The sequence below is a fragment of the Mobula birostris genome, chromosome 32 (genome assembly GCF_030028105.1).
Source record: "Mobula birostris isolate sMobBir1 chromosome 32, sMobBir1.hap1, whole genome shotgun sequence".
NCBI classification, from domain to species: Eukaryota; Metazoa; Chordata; class Chondrichthyes; order Myliobatiformes; family Myliobatidae; genus Mobula; species Mobula birostris.
In genome coordinates this window covers 20,833,025-20,848,202 of record NC_092401.1, presented here as the reverse complement: position 1 = coordinate 20,848,202, position 15,178 = coordinate 20,833,025, and the positions used below count along the sequence as shown (strand labels likewise).

At 44.8% G+C, this 15,178-nt stretch overlaps 1 protein-coding gene across 3 annotated transcripts in view; it reads left to right on the top strand.

The window, feature by feature from the left end:
- The window catches only part of LOC140191238 (cdc42-interacting protein 4 homolog), a 195,277-nt gene that overhangs the window by 146,280 nt on the left and 33,819 nt on the right, over window positions 1-15,178 (top strand). For all 3 annotated transcript variants that reach the window (XM_072248443.1, XM_072248444.1, XM_072248445.1), the window contains exon 9: window positions 563-760. In XM_072248443.1, coding sequence (XP_072104544.1) covers window positions 563-760 — 198 coding nt within the window. The remainder of the gene's footprint in view (window positions 1-562; window positions 761-15,178) is intronic.

The window sequence follows — 15,178 nt, the reverse complement described above, 5'->3', positions numbered from 1 at the left end:
CTTGAGGAGGACTAGCTCATGGACCTCCAGTTCAAGGACGAGCTTGTCACTGGCATAAACCAAAATGTGTTGTCCATCCATAACTGGTCCCTGCACTGAGTAGCTGGCCAGCTCATTGCACAGGGCACTCGATGAATTACATATGGCCCAGGCTGGGGCCGACCGCAATACCTGAAGGATTCAAGATTCAGATTTATTTATCACCTGTACATCAAAACATGCAGTGGAATGTGCTGTTTGCTTTAACAACCAACGCACCTGACGGGGTGCTGGGGCAGCTCGTAAGCGTCACTGCACATTCCGGCACTAACACAAATAAAAATAGTAATAATTTATTGCTGTCATGCCCCATTACTGAGATGAGATTTTTGTTGCAGATGGGGTTATTTTTTAATTGATTGAAATTCCCCAGGGGCTGTGATGGGCTATGTTGTTGGTAGTCCTAGCTTCTGGGTGCAGATTCACTTAATTAACCACTGAGTTATAATGATTACAACGTGTGCATGATTAGCAGAGTAAACTAGAAGCAAATCTGCTGATTTTTTTTTTCTCTTGGATTCAGGATTCTCGTGTTCTGATTGAGGCCTACAAATCAGGATTTGAGAGGCCAGGGGAGTTAGAGTTTGAAGACTACAGCCAACTGATCAATCGAACTTCTTCAGAAAATAGCATTGGTTCCCTTAAATCAGAGTCAAAGGTTGACCAAAGGACCATCGGCAAAAGCAAGAACAAACGCTGGCCATTCGGCAAGAAGAACAAGGTAAGGCCTGACCGCTAACTAGGGTATCATTAGCTAAGGTGTAGGTCAGTGTTGTACAGGTCACAAACCCATCTAGTCTACGCTGACCCCTTACACTAATCCTACTTTATTCCTCCCGCATCTCCGCTAACATCCCGTTCCACTTCAACCGATTCTACCGCCCACCACTAGGGATGACTTACCAACTTGCACGTCTTTGAGATGTGGGAGGAAACTTCCCGGAAACTTTCATTGTGGAGTTTGCACGTTGTGTGTGTGACCACCTGGATTTCCCCCGAGTACTCTGATTTCCTCCCATATTCCAAAGGCGTGTGGGCCAGTAAGATCATAAGACCATTGAATCTGCTGTGCCATTTATTCATGGCTGATCCATTTACTTCTCAATCTCATTCTCCTGCCTTCTCTCCATAACCTTTCACTCCCTGACTAATCAAGAACCTATCAACCTCTGCCTTAAATACACTCAGTCGTCCACAACTGCCTGTGGTAACAAACCCCACAGATTCACCACCCTCTGGCTAAAGAAATTCCTCCTCATCTCTGTTCTAAATGCATGTCCCTCTATTCTGAGGCTGTGGCTTCTGGTCCTAGACTCACCCACTGTAGGAAACATCCTCTCCATATTCACTCTGTCTAGGCCTTTCGACATTCAATAGGTTTCAGTTCTGCTAAATTCAAGCAAGTACAGGCCCAGTGCCATCCAACGTTGCTCATATGATAAGCCTGTCATTCCTGGGATCATTTTCGTGAACCCTCTTGTGAACCCCCTTCGATGTCAGATCATCCTTTCTTGGATAAGGGGCCCAAAACTGCTCACAATACTCCAAGTGAGGCCTCAGCAGTGCCTTATAAAGTCTCAACGTTACATCCTTATTTTTATATTCTAGACCTGGCAAAATGAATGCTAACATTGCATTTGCTTTCTTCACCGCTGACTCAATCTGCAAGTTAACCTTTAGGGAGTCCTGCACCTCGTTTGCATCTTTTTGCATCTCTGAGTTTTGTCTTTTCTCCCCGTTCAGAAAATAGCCCACACTTTTCTTCTTTCTACCAAAGTGCAAAACCATGCACTTCCCAACACTGTGTTCCAACTGCCACTTCTTTATGCATTCTCCTGATCTGGCTAAGTCCTTCTGCAGCTTCTCTGTTTCCTCACCACTACCTGCCCCTCCACCTATCTTTGTATTGTCCGCAAGCTTGGCCACAAACACATCAGTTCCATCATCCAAGTCATTGATGTACAATGTAAAGAGAGTCAGTCCCAACGTGGACCCCTGCGGAACACCACTAGTCACTGGCAGCCAATAAGACAATCTCCCTTTTTCCCCACTCTTTGCTTTCTGCCAATCTGCCTATGTTCTATCCATGCTAGTGTCTTTCCTGTAATACCATAGGCTCTTATCTAGCTAAACAGCCTCATGTGTGGCACCTAGTCAAAGGCCTTCTGAAAATCCCAGTACACAGTATCTGCTGATTCTCGTTTGTCTATCCTGCTTGTTAATTCTGCAAAGAATTCCAACAGATTTGTCAGGCAAGGTTTTCCCTTAAGGACACCATGCTGACTTTGGCTTATTTTGTCATGTACCTCCAAACACCCTGAAACCTCGTCCTTATAAATCACCTTCAACATCTTCCCAACCACTGAGGTCAAGCTGACTTCACTGCTTCTGCCTCCCTCCATTCTTGAAGAATGGACTGATATTTGCAATTTTCCAGTCCTCTGGAACCATGCCGGAATCTAGTGATTCTTGAAAGATCATTACTAATTCTCCACAGTCTCTTCAGCCACCTCTTTCAGAACCCTGGGGTGTAGTCCATCTGATCCAGGTGACTTTTCTACTTTAGACCGTTCAGTTTCCCAAGCACCTTCTCCCTAATAATAGCAACTGCATTCACTTCTCTCCTCGACACTCAATCTCCCAGCTTACTGCTAGTGTCTTCTACAGGTTAGACTGCAAAATACTTATTCAGTTCATCCACCATTTCTTGTCCCTCATTACTACCTCTCCAGTGTCATTTTCCTATGGTCTGATATCTACCCTTGCTTTTCTTTTTCTCCTTATATAACTGAAAAAAAAACTTTTGTCATCCTCTTTGATATTATCAACTAGCTTACCTTAATATTTTATCTTTTCACTTCTTATTGCTTTTCTAGTTGCCTTCCATTGGTGTTTAAAATGTTCCCAATCCTTTATCTTCCCACTAATTTTTGCTCCTCTCTTTTGTTTTTATGTTAGCTTTGACTTCCCTTGTCAGCCACAGTTACATCGTCCTGTCTTTTATAATACATCTTTTTGGGATGTAGTTATCCTGTGCCTTCAAGGTTGGTCCCATTAACTCCAGCCATTGTTGCCTGCCGTCATCCCTGCTTGTGTCCCTTCCCAATCACTTTGACCAGCTCCTCTCTCCTGTCTCTGTTATTCCTTTTACTGCAGTGTAAGACTGATGCGTTTGACTTTGGCTTCTCCCTCTCAAATTGCAGGGTGAATTCTATCATATTATGATCACCGTCTAGTTGGGGTTCCCTTACCTTACACTCCCTAATCAAATCCGATTCATTATGCAGTACTCAATCTGGAATAGCTGATCCCCTAGTCGACTCAACTACAAGCTGCTCTGAAAAGCCACCTGTAGGCATTCTACAAATTTTCTCCCTTGGGATCCAAAATTAGCACCAACCTGATTTTCCCAGTCCACCTGCATATTGAAATCCCCCATGACTGTTGTAACGTTGCCCTTTTGACAAGTGTTGTCTATCTCCAGTTGTAATTTGTAGCCCATATCCTGGCCTGTATATAACTCCTATCAGGGTCTTTTTACCCTGTAGTTTCTTAACTCTGCCCACAATCAGAAGATCAGATCAGATCAGAATCCTTTATTATCACCAAGTATGTGGACACATACAGGGAATTTGATGCCGGTTTCCCTGAGCTCTTGCTGTACAGAATCAGCAAGCAAACAAAACAATAGTGCAAATAATTGTGAACTATATACAATGAGGTATACCTGTGTATGTACAGGTGGACTTGGTTTATAATAGACTAAAATTCAAGTGTTCATAAGACTGATGGCATACGGAAAGAAACTGTTCTTGTACCTATTTGTCCTGGCATACAGTGATCTAAAGCGCCTACCAGAGGGAAGGAGTTGGAACAGGTGATGTCCAGGGTGTGATGGGTCTACAATGATGCTGCCCACAATGATCTCTTTCTAAGGATTTAATGTAATTTTTTTACCAACAGAGTCATGCCAACCCCTCTACCTACCTCCGTCTGTTTGATACAATCTGTATCCTTGAATATTAAGTTCCCAACTATAATCTTCTTTTGACCGCAAATGTAGGTTAGTTCCGCACTGTAAATTGATCCCTGTGAGTGGTAGAATCTGAGGCAGTTAGGGATAGGATAATTGTAGGATTAATGGGTGTTTGGTGGTCAGCAGGACCTGTTTCCTTGTCGTATGGCTTCATGGAGCTGGAGCACCAGGAAGGAACTCTCAGGGTCACAGGGAGAGCATGCAGACTCCACACTGACAGCTCTGGAGGTCAAGACTAAACCTGGGTTGCTGGAGCTGTGAGACAGCAGCTCTGGTAATGGTGTCACTGTGCTGTCCTGCGTTCTGGCGGGCTGTGAAATCCTCCTTTCCCAGCAGCAATTTATTTCACCTTTAAAAGTCTGACCACTTTGGTTATCTCTTCTCCGAGTCATTGTTTCGGAACCGAGGTTTGGTAATTGGATTATAGCGCAGTTGGGCTGCTTTCCATTTATTTTGCAGGGACAGATCTCACAATGATACCGACTGCTACAGATTGGTGAGCTTTGAACAGGCACTATCCAGGTTTCCTTCACAGTAATTAACAGAACTCCGCTCAAGAAATCGAAAAAATAAAGTCAGTCATGTTTCCTATCACTGGCATATGTTGCAAAATTTGCTGCAGCAAGACAGTGCAATACATAAAAATAGTGTAAAAATTACAAAAAGTATATATGGAAATTAAATTAAGTGCAAAAGGAGCAAAAGTAGTGAGATAGTGTACATGGGTTGGTTCATTGTACAGAAGTCTGATGGTAGAGGGGAAGAAGCTGTTACTAAAATGTTGATCGTTTATCTTCAGGCTCCTGTACCTCCTCTCTGATGAAGAAGAGAGTTCATCCTGGGTGGCGAGGGTCCTTAATGATGGGTGCTGCCTTTTTGAGGCATCGCCTATTGAAAATGCCCTCAATACTGAGGAGGCTTAGTGCCCGTTATAGAGCCGGCTGAGTTTACAACCCTCTACAGCTCTTGCCAGTTCTGTGCATACCAGACAGTGATGCAACCAGTTAGAATGCTCTCCACAGTACATCTGTAAAAATTTGCTGGAGTCTTTGACTTACCAAGTCTCCTCAAACTCCTGATGAAGTATATTATAGCTGCTGGTACATTGCATCACAATCTTCTCATATTCATAGAGAAGGAAAAGACTGAGGAGAGGTTTATCTGGTTCTAACTATCCCACCCAAACCATAAACAACACGGCAAAATGGATACTGGGAACAGAAACCCCTTGAATCAGTATTACTTACAGCTGATTTGCGATCATTTCGGTATAGAGCCGAGGAGTGGCATGCAAGCTTAGCAGAAGTCAAGTGAAATTTCTTTGAATTAGCTAACAAGTTACTGCTATTCTTCGCAGTAAGTACACATCAAGTTCATCGTCACAGCTTTTGTCATTAAAAGGTGCACAAAGTTTATACAGAAGTAAAATTGCCCTCCTAATTTTGCTGTCTTTAGTTTTAATGCTGAATGGACTGCTGTTGATGTTTGGCTAATTTTGGCTTATCTTTGCTACCTGGTCAGGCGTGGTCTCAGGATGTGTAGCAATCTGACTTATTTGAACAGGAGGGATGGAAGCAAGTAGGCCATTTGGCCCCTTGAGGCTTTTTGCTGCTATTTTTCTAGATCATGGCTGATGTTTTACCTCTTACACTGTCATATACTGACCTCGAGCTTGCAGTGATCTCGGTTGGAACAATATCAGGGGCCTTGGGTAGAGAGAGAGATGAAGGTGGGGGAGAAATGGAAAATTAACCAGTAGATAATTAGAAACTGTGGACTATCCTTGCAAACTAAGTGAAGGTGTCCTGTAATGTCACCCAATCTGTTGCGGAATTCATTGCCACAGAAGGCTGTGGAGGCCAAGCCAGTGGGTATATTTAAAGTGGAGGCTGATAGGTTCTTGAATAATAAAGGTGTCAAAGGTTACAGGGATAAGGCAGGAGAATGGTGTTGAGAGGGAAAATAACTCGGCCATTATTCAATGGTAGAGCAGACTTGATGGGCTGAATGGCCTGATTCTGCTCCTATATCATATGGTCTTTTACCAGCTTGAAAGGGTATAGGTAGGGGTTATGTGGAAGTAAGTTTTGGAGATTGGATTGCTCAGAGATCCATATATAGTTGCTTGGCCATACAGCCCCACCTGTTGTATGGTAGGAAAATACAAAATATGAGAAGGGAGTACAAGGTAATCATACCTTCAGGTGGAAAGTATGCTAGGGTACCTGGTCGGGTATTGTTGCTTTGTAAGTACATTGGTTGTAAAGATCTGGCAGTGTGATCTTGGATCTTCACTGTGGGTGATCTGCAGCAGGATGCCAACAGGATACTCCCTCAGATATGACATCCTTAGGCCAGGAAGGAATTCCTGAGACAGGACCATCTAAATGCCACCCTCCCTTATGGGCATTTATAACTTGGCATTCATATGGTTGATAGATTCTTGATTAGTAGGAGTTTCAAAGGTTACGGGACGAAGGCAGGAGAACGAAGAACAGCCATGATTGAATGGCAGAGCAGACTGAGTGCTCCGAATAGCCTCATCTAACTTCAGCCTGCCGTGTTTGCACTGACTATCATGCACAAATCCAACTTTATTCCTTCTACGTTCCCATGAATGCCTCACAAGTTAAGGGCAGTTAATCTATCAGGATGTGTGGAGAAACAAGAACATCCAGATAAAACTCTCATAATTCACAGGGAGAGCAGGAAAACTGCACACACAGATGGCACAGGAGGTTAGATTGAACACAGGTCGCTGGAACTGTGAGGCAGCAGTGCTACCTGACTTCTGCTAAAGACAGAACGCAATTTTAAAGAAGGGAATTAGAAAGGCAGATTCAGTTTAAGATTAATTTATTTATCATGTACATCAAAACATGCAGTGAATTGCCTTTAGTGAATTGCCCCCCTCCTCTCCTTCGCCATTCCCCATTCCCATTTCCCTCTCTCACCATATCTCCTTACCTGCCCATCACCTCCCTTTGGTGGTCCTCCCCCTTCTCTTTTTTTTCCATGGTCTTCTGTCCTTTCCTATCAGATTTCCCCTTCTCCAGCCCTTTATCTCTTTTACAAATCAACTTCCCAGCTCCTTCCTTCACCCCCCCCCTTCTCCCAGTTTTATCTATCACCTGCCACCTTCTACTTCTTCCTCTCCTCCCCTCCCCACCTTCCTGCACTGACGTCTCCCTTTCCAGCCCTGATGAAGGGTCTCGGCCCGAAATGTCGACTGCTGTTCCCCTCCATAGGCGCTGCCTGGCTTGCTGAGTTCCTCCAGCATTTTGTGTGTGTTGTTTTGGATTTCCAGCATCTGCAGATTTTTTTTCGTGTTAGTGAAATGCCTTGTTTGTGTTAACAAGCCACACAACCTGAGGATGTGCTGGAGGCAGCCCCCCAAATGTCTCCACAGTCCTGTGCCAACATAGCATGTCCACAATGCTTGGCAGGACAACAGAGGACACAGCAAACAGCAGCAAAACAAGCTTCGTTCCTCCCTCCCTCCCACACATTGCCCTTCAACCCCAGGGCGGGCATTTTCCAGAAGAACATAGTATATCTTTTAAACTAGGGATAACTGGAAAAAGGACTTCTATTATTTCTTGAAAATGGTAGAAGAAATGAACTCCCAATTCTTAACCTGTAGTCTAGAGTTACTTTGGTCTTCCACTGTTGCAGATGGTTTCCTGTAGTACAGACTCCCAGGTGATTAGTATGTTTGGGGATTTTAACAATGATACAATAGCTTATTCAGATGTAATCAATATGACTATTTCATTAGTCAACACTGAGCCTTCAATGCGAAAAGCAGGTAAACTCTTGTCGAATTGTTGCAGCCTCTCGCTCCATTTCATCCACTCTGCCCCCATCTAGTCTACCTCACTGCCCTCTCCTATCACATTTCTTCTTCTCCCTCAGCCCTTTACCTTTTCTGACTCTCACCTTGCAGCTTCTTACCTTATCCCTTTCTTCCCCTCTCCCCCCCCATCTTCTTATTCTGGCTTCTTCCCCCCCCCATCCACCCCCTCCCCTTTCCAGTGCTGACGATGGGTCGTGGCCTGAAACGCCAACTGTCTGTCCCTTTCCAGAAATGCTGCTTGACCTGCTAAAGTCCTGTGGCATTTTCTTTGTGTTACTCTGGGTGTCCGGCATCGGCAGAGTCTCTTGAGTTACAGAATGAGCGCTTCAGCTTGTTGATGGAAAGTTGTCGACGCCAAACCGTGTTTCCCTCTCCTGAGAGGCTGCCCGTCCTGCTGAGTGTTACCAGCAATATTTTTGCTAAACTTTACCACAGTCAGCTGTCAGTGAATAGATTAAAATCAGGAAACTGGCATGCAATTATTCCTCCTCCAGCAGTTTTAACTGCAGAGTACGCTGGAATACATACACAGCTGAGCACAAGAAAGCCCTATTCAGTACGAAGTTCAATCTCATGGATTCTAGCATTATTACACAATCCTGCTCTTTGCTGTTTCCACACATTCTCACGACTGTACTCATTACTCCTCATCTCCCAGACATAGGAGCAGAATTAGGCCATTTGTCCCATCAAATCTACTCCATCTGGCCATACATCTTCCTTTTTCTTCAATTACATCAGTTCAGGATCATCCACAAACTTCAATGTTTGTTTTCTTTCCTTGGCAGAATAATACACAATCCCAACAGACCAGTGCACGTGTTTCAAACAGCATTAACCATCTGTCTATATCCACCCCTTTTCAGTTCATTCAACTCCTTATGAACTGTTCAGTAACACTCGGCACTGACAGCGCCTCAGAAAGTGTGAGGAAAGAGAGCATAGAGTTCAGAATCAGGTTTGTTGTCACTGACATAGGTCGGGAAATTTGTTGTTTTGTGTAAGCAGTACAAGACACAAAAGATTGCTGTAAGTTACAAAAGAAAAACTAGCCTGAAAGCAGAATAGGGAGGTAGTGTTAATGGGCCATTCTGAAATCTGATGGCAGAGAGGAAGAAGCTGTTATTAAAATGTTGAATGTGGGTCATTAGGTTCCTTGTACCTCCTTCCTGATGGTAGTAAAGAGAAGGCATGTCCCAAAAGATGATGGAGTTCTGCAAGAGAGAATGAGCAGGAGGGAAATTTTTGAAGTGAAAGCTGGCACAGCCATGATGGACCAAATGGCCTCTTCCAAACTCATAGGAAAATATAAGAAACTTGTGTATGTTTACACAATTATTATTTTTTTTAAGTAAAAGAACCATTCCAGCTATGTCCTGGGATATCCTCTTATGTGTTTTGATTGGGTCGGGAAGGATTTTCATACATCAGCTGATAGGAAGTGATTTGGTCCATTGGAATTCTATGCATGCTTGGAGATGGTCTAGGAGTGTGCTGTAAAATATGACCATTTATGTAACTATCGGATATTTTCATGATTTTTTGGGTCAGCGTATTGGAGGGTAGAGGACGGGGGAAAAGCTACTGATGTGTCTCTAACTTCAGTGAACTGTGTTGTGAAATCTGGCAGGCACTAGGACCATGTGGAAGAGCTTCATGCTATTCTGATTGCATTCACCGTTTCCTGCCAGATGTCATGCGTCTGGGTTCATGAGTAAAATCCAAGAGAAAAAAAGAATAGATATCACTTCTGTGCAACTATGCAGCAAAACAAGTTAGCAGTGATGATGTATTATGAAGAAGCAATTGACAATACAGGTGGCAGTTTCAAATAGCTGCTCGGGGTTGGAACTCCCATATCCTTGGCTTTGTAAATAGACTCTGAACAAAATAAAAGCAAGGAAGTCATGTAAAACCTTTTATAAACATCATTAGGCCCCTGCTGTGTTGTTGTATCCTGTTCTGTGTACCACACACCCTTACAACACAGGACACTGTTCAGCCCATCCAGTCTGAGCTAGCTGTGAGATCAATTCTATCAATACTCCTCTTACAGTCATAGTCATCAGCATGGAAACAAGCCCTTCAGTCCCCCTGGTCTGCGTCGACTAAGATCCCTGTCTAAACCAGTCGCATTTGCCCGTGTTTGGGCTATAGCCTTCTTAAAATTTTCCTACCCATGCATCTTTTAAATATCGTTAGTATACCTTCCTCAGTCAGTTCATCTGGCAGCTCGTTCCATATACTGACTGGTCTGAGAGGAAAAGCTTGTCTCTCAGATTCCTATTAAATCTCTTCTCTGGTTCTTGATTCCTCAACCCTGGGCAAAAAAACAAACTTGAGTACATTCACCCTATCTATGCCCCTCGTGATCTTATCTGTAAGATCAGCTCTGCTTCTGTTACTTTGGGAATCAATGACACCTCACGCTTACTAGCTCAGTTCATGTGCACATAAAGGGAGTGTAATTGACACAGAGAGTACAGCTTCCAGCAAGGCGTGTCCAGAGTAAAAACAAGTCTTAAAAAGGTTTTGCTTTTAACACTCTTTCATTTCTTTAACCACCTGATATCCATTATTCTATTTGGTAACTAGGGCCTTTTGTGTGATTGTGAGTTTGTGAAAGTAGGCATTGCATCAGTGCCAGAGACACAGACACGCATATTCTCCAGACCCTTTTATTCTAGTTTCTTAACTTGATCTTCTTTCATGTGTCCCCATCGTCCCGACACACCCAGGCTGGGAGGGAAAGTACAATGGCTTGTTGCTGTAGTTCCGGGGCCCTGCAGAGCTGGCCCGGGCTTCAATCTGAAAGTACCGAGCACTGTGGATCTGCTGTGTCCTTAACAATGATGATTCAAAGCTAGGTAGGAAAATGTGGAGAAGTGTGAGAGGAGGGGTGATTGGGGTGGAGGTAGGTGAGGTGTGAGGGGGAGCTTAAGTTGAAGTTCATTTTCATTCAACTATACGCATATGTAGCACCGAACGAAATAACGTTCCTCTGGAAGAAGGTGCATGACACAATACATACATACATATATATATATATACACACACACACATATATATACATATATATATATATATATATATATATATATATATACACACATATTGTATATATAGGCATCTGTTAGTCTCGTGGGACCATGGATTTGTGCCTCGGAAGGTTTCCAGGGTGCAGGCCTGGGCAAGGTTGTATGGAAGTCCGGTAGTTGCCCATGCTGCAAGTCTCCCCTCTCCACGCCACCGACGTTGTCCAAGGGAAGGGCATTAGGATCCATACAGCTTGGCACCAGTGTCGTCGCAGAGCAATGTGTGGTTAAGTGCCTTGCTCAAGGACACAACACGCTGCCTCAGCCAGGGCTTGAACTAGCGACCTTCAGATCACTAGACGAACGCCTTAACCACTTGTCCACGTGCCAACCAGAATACATATAACTCATACACATTACATATAAAGTAATGTTACCACTAGTAAATTAACAATTAATAAGGCGCCTTTACAACACAAGTTTAAAAAGTAAACAGTATAATACTACTGGCGCTTTATGAGTGATAAGACCTGGCTAGTAGCAAGGAGTTCAGTAGTCTTACGACTTGGGTGAAAAAGCTGTTTCCCATCTTAGCAGTACTTGTCCTAATGCTATGGTACCTCCTGCCTGATGGTAGGGATCAAAGAGATTGTTGGACAGGTGGGAGGGATAATTGACAGTGTGTACGCAGCCCTCCTGATAAGTATCGCTGATGGGTGGAAGAGAGACTCAATGATCTCAGCAGTCCTCGCAATACTTTGTAGAAACTTTTGGTCAGATGTCTTGCAAATCCCGTACCAGATGATGATGATGCAGCTGGTCGGGATGCTCGATGATGCTCCCGTAAAAATTGGTGAGAATGGGGGGTGAGATGGGGAAGATCCTTCCTCGTCTCATGCTCGTCAGGAAGCGGAGACGCTGCTGTGCTTTCTTAACAAAAGAGGTGGTGTTGAAGGACCAGGTCAGATCGTCCATTATGTGCACTCCCAGAAATATGGTGCTCCCAACTCGCTCCACAGGGAAGCTGTTTATATGCAGTGAGGAGTGGTCAGCTTACACCCTCCTAAAGCCCACAATGATCACTTTGATCTTCTCCATGTTGAGACACGGGTTATTGTGTTCGTGCCATTCTACAAGCAGTTTTACCTCCTCTCTTGCACGGACTGACTGGGTCACTGTGAGGGGGAGGAGGTGGACCAGCCATGAGGGGAGGTGGTAGGTTAGGTGTTGGGGGTGGGAGAAGGGGAGGAGGGCGGGAGAGGAGTAGGGGAGGTGGAAGGTGGATAGGTGAGAGAGGAGGGTGTGTAAGAAGGGTGAGGGTGGAATGGGTGGGTGAGGTGTGAGAGCGGTTTGATTTAGGGGAAGTGAGAGGATAGGGTAGGTGTTGAGGGAGGAGGGTTTGGGTGAAGGGAGGGGACGGGGAAGGTGTGAGGGAGGAGGATCGGTGAGGGGGAGGTGAGAAAGGGGAGTTTGGTTTTAAGTGAGGCTTGCATGGGGGGAGGTGAGATGTGAGAGGGTTTGACTTAGGAGGGGCGTGAGAAGAGATGGGGAGGACTGAGGGAGAAGGCTCTGGGGAGGGGATAGGTGAGGTGTGAGAGGGCTTGATTTAGGGGAGGGAGGAGGGGCTGGGGAAGGGAAAGTGTGAGAAGGGGTTGATTTAGGGGAGGGGCTGAGGAAGGGAAGGTGTGAGAGGGGTTTGGTGGGTGTGAGGGAAAAGTAATTCTTCAGCTGATGAAAACCAGCTCAGGAGATTGTCATTAAAATAAAACTTGGAGACACCAGCGAGTGCAGATGCAGAACGGAACAACAAGCAAGCTACTGTAGGAAGTGTGGTGAGGTGGGTGGGAGGAATTGTCCATGTTCTGGTCGATACCCTGCATCACGACAGATAAAGTCTGCAAGTGCCCACTGGGGTAAGCAGGAGGCAGGTGGAATATGTAGGGAAAATGTTTAATGTTTTAATTGGTTTATTGCAGTGTGGGAACCTCGCTGGCCAGCCCTAATTTCACCTGAGCAGGCAAATGAGTCACATCATCGAATGTTTGGGGCATAGATGCTGCTATTTGGGGCATCAAGTCAGTACTGGCTCACAGTAAAAGCAAGCTAGTTATTCCCACTTCCCCTGCCAACTTCCCCATTCTTTGCAGATCCTTTCCTTTCCTTTCAGTACTTACCCAGGTTCCCACATGGACGCTCAAATCGAATCTGCCTCCACCTCTGTAGATGCACAGAGGAGAGGATCCTGACTAGTTGCATTATGGCCTGGTGTGGAAACACTAATGCCCAGGGATGAAAAAGTGGTGGAACCAGGCCAGACCACCTTAGGCAAAGGTCTCCCCACCATGCAGTGCATTTACATGAAGCATTGCCACAAGAAAGCATCATCTCTCATCAAGGACCTCCAGCATCCAGGGCATGCTATTGGGCAGGAGATACAGGAGCCTTGTGTCCTACAGCACTAAGTTCAGGACCAGTTACTACCCTGCTACCATCAGGCCCCTGAAACGGTGTGGGTAACTTCACTCGCCTCAACTCTGAACTGATTCCACAACCTACAGACTGACTTTCAAGGACTCTACAACTTATAATCTTTTTGTTATTTATTAACTTTTTAAAATTTGCTCAATTTTTCTTCTTTTGCACATTGGTTGTTTGTTAATCTGAAAAGTATAGTTTTCATAAATTCTATTGTATTTTTTATTTCCTTTATTTTCTTTCTTGCCTGCAAGTAAATGAACGTCAAGATAGTACATGGTGACATACACTCAGAGGCCTTTTTATTAGGCTCCTCCTGTATGAATAAAGTGGTAACTGAGTGTATGTTCGTGGTCTTCTGCTGCTGTAGCCCATCCACTTCAAGGTTCAATGTATATTGTGCGTTCAGAGATGCTCTTCTGCACACCACTGTTGTAATGCGTGGCTATTTGAGTTGCTGTCACCTTCCTACCAGCTTGAATCCATCTGGCCATTCTCCTCTGACCTCTCTCATTCGCAAGGCGTTGTCACCCACAGAACTGCCGCTCACTGGAGGCTTTTTTGTTTTCTAGCCCCATTCTCTGTAAACTCAAGAGACTGCTGTGCATGAAAATCCCAGGAGATCAGCAGTTTCTGAGATACTCAAACCACCTCGTCTGGCTCCAATGATCATTCCACGGTCTACGTCGCTTAGGTCAACATTTCTTCCCCATTCTGATGTTTGGTCTGAAGAACAACTGAACCTCTTGACCATGTGCGCATGCTTTTATGCAGTGAGTTGCTGCCACATGATTGGCTGATTTAGATATTTGCGTTAATGAGCAGGTGCACCTAATGACGTGGCCACTGAATGTATACGTACTTTGATAATGAATTTACTTTGGCTTTGACTCTACTGTTACCCTAGCAGTCATTTCAAATGCTGGATACTCATTGCGTTTCAGGATATTTCCTCATTTTGCTTTTGCAGTCACTTACATATACAACCCCTTCTGTCAATAAAACACTGTTTCTTTTGCCATTTTAGCCCTTCATGATTTTAACTAGAATTGCAAAGTGACATTGCGCAAAAACTGGCCTTTCGGCGCACTGCATCTGCACTGCTCGTCACCCGTCCCTTTGCACTAGCCTTTTAAATCCTGCCCATCTTCTCATCAGTCTCCCGCACGGCCGCTTACCTGCACGTTAGAGGTAACTTACTGCGGCAAATACGCTCATTGGACCCGCACGTCTTTGAGGTGTGAGGGGGGACCGGAGTAGCTAGAAGAAACCCACGCAGTTATTGCGAGAATGTGCGAATAGCACTCGAGGCCACAGGGGTCTCTGGTGCTGCTGGACGCCATCTGCACTGCTGCGCTGCCCTAGACCACGTACGCGGCACCCTGTCGGCACGGGGGTGCATGCCTCTAAATCAAAGACCAGGGTTTCAGTGTGTCACCCCGAGGAAAAGGCAAATTCGTGATACTTCAAATGCCCTCACAATCTCTTCTATTTCACGGAGAACATTCCCAGCTTCTGACACACTGAAGGACCTTGTCTTCTGAAGGACCTGAAACATGGAGAGGTGTTTTTCTTCTATAGATGCTGCATGACCTGCTGAGTTCCTCCAGCATTTTGGGGGTGTTCATCCAGTTTCTGATGTGTCCATATATCTAGAACCCGTCCTCTCCTCCTCCCAGCAACAATTTTGGAAAATCTTTTCTGTAACCTCTCCATATTCTCCATATTTGTCCTAAA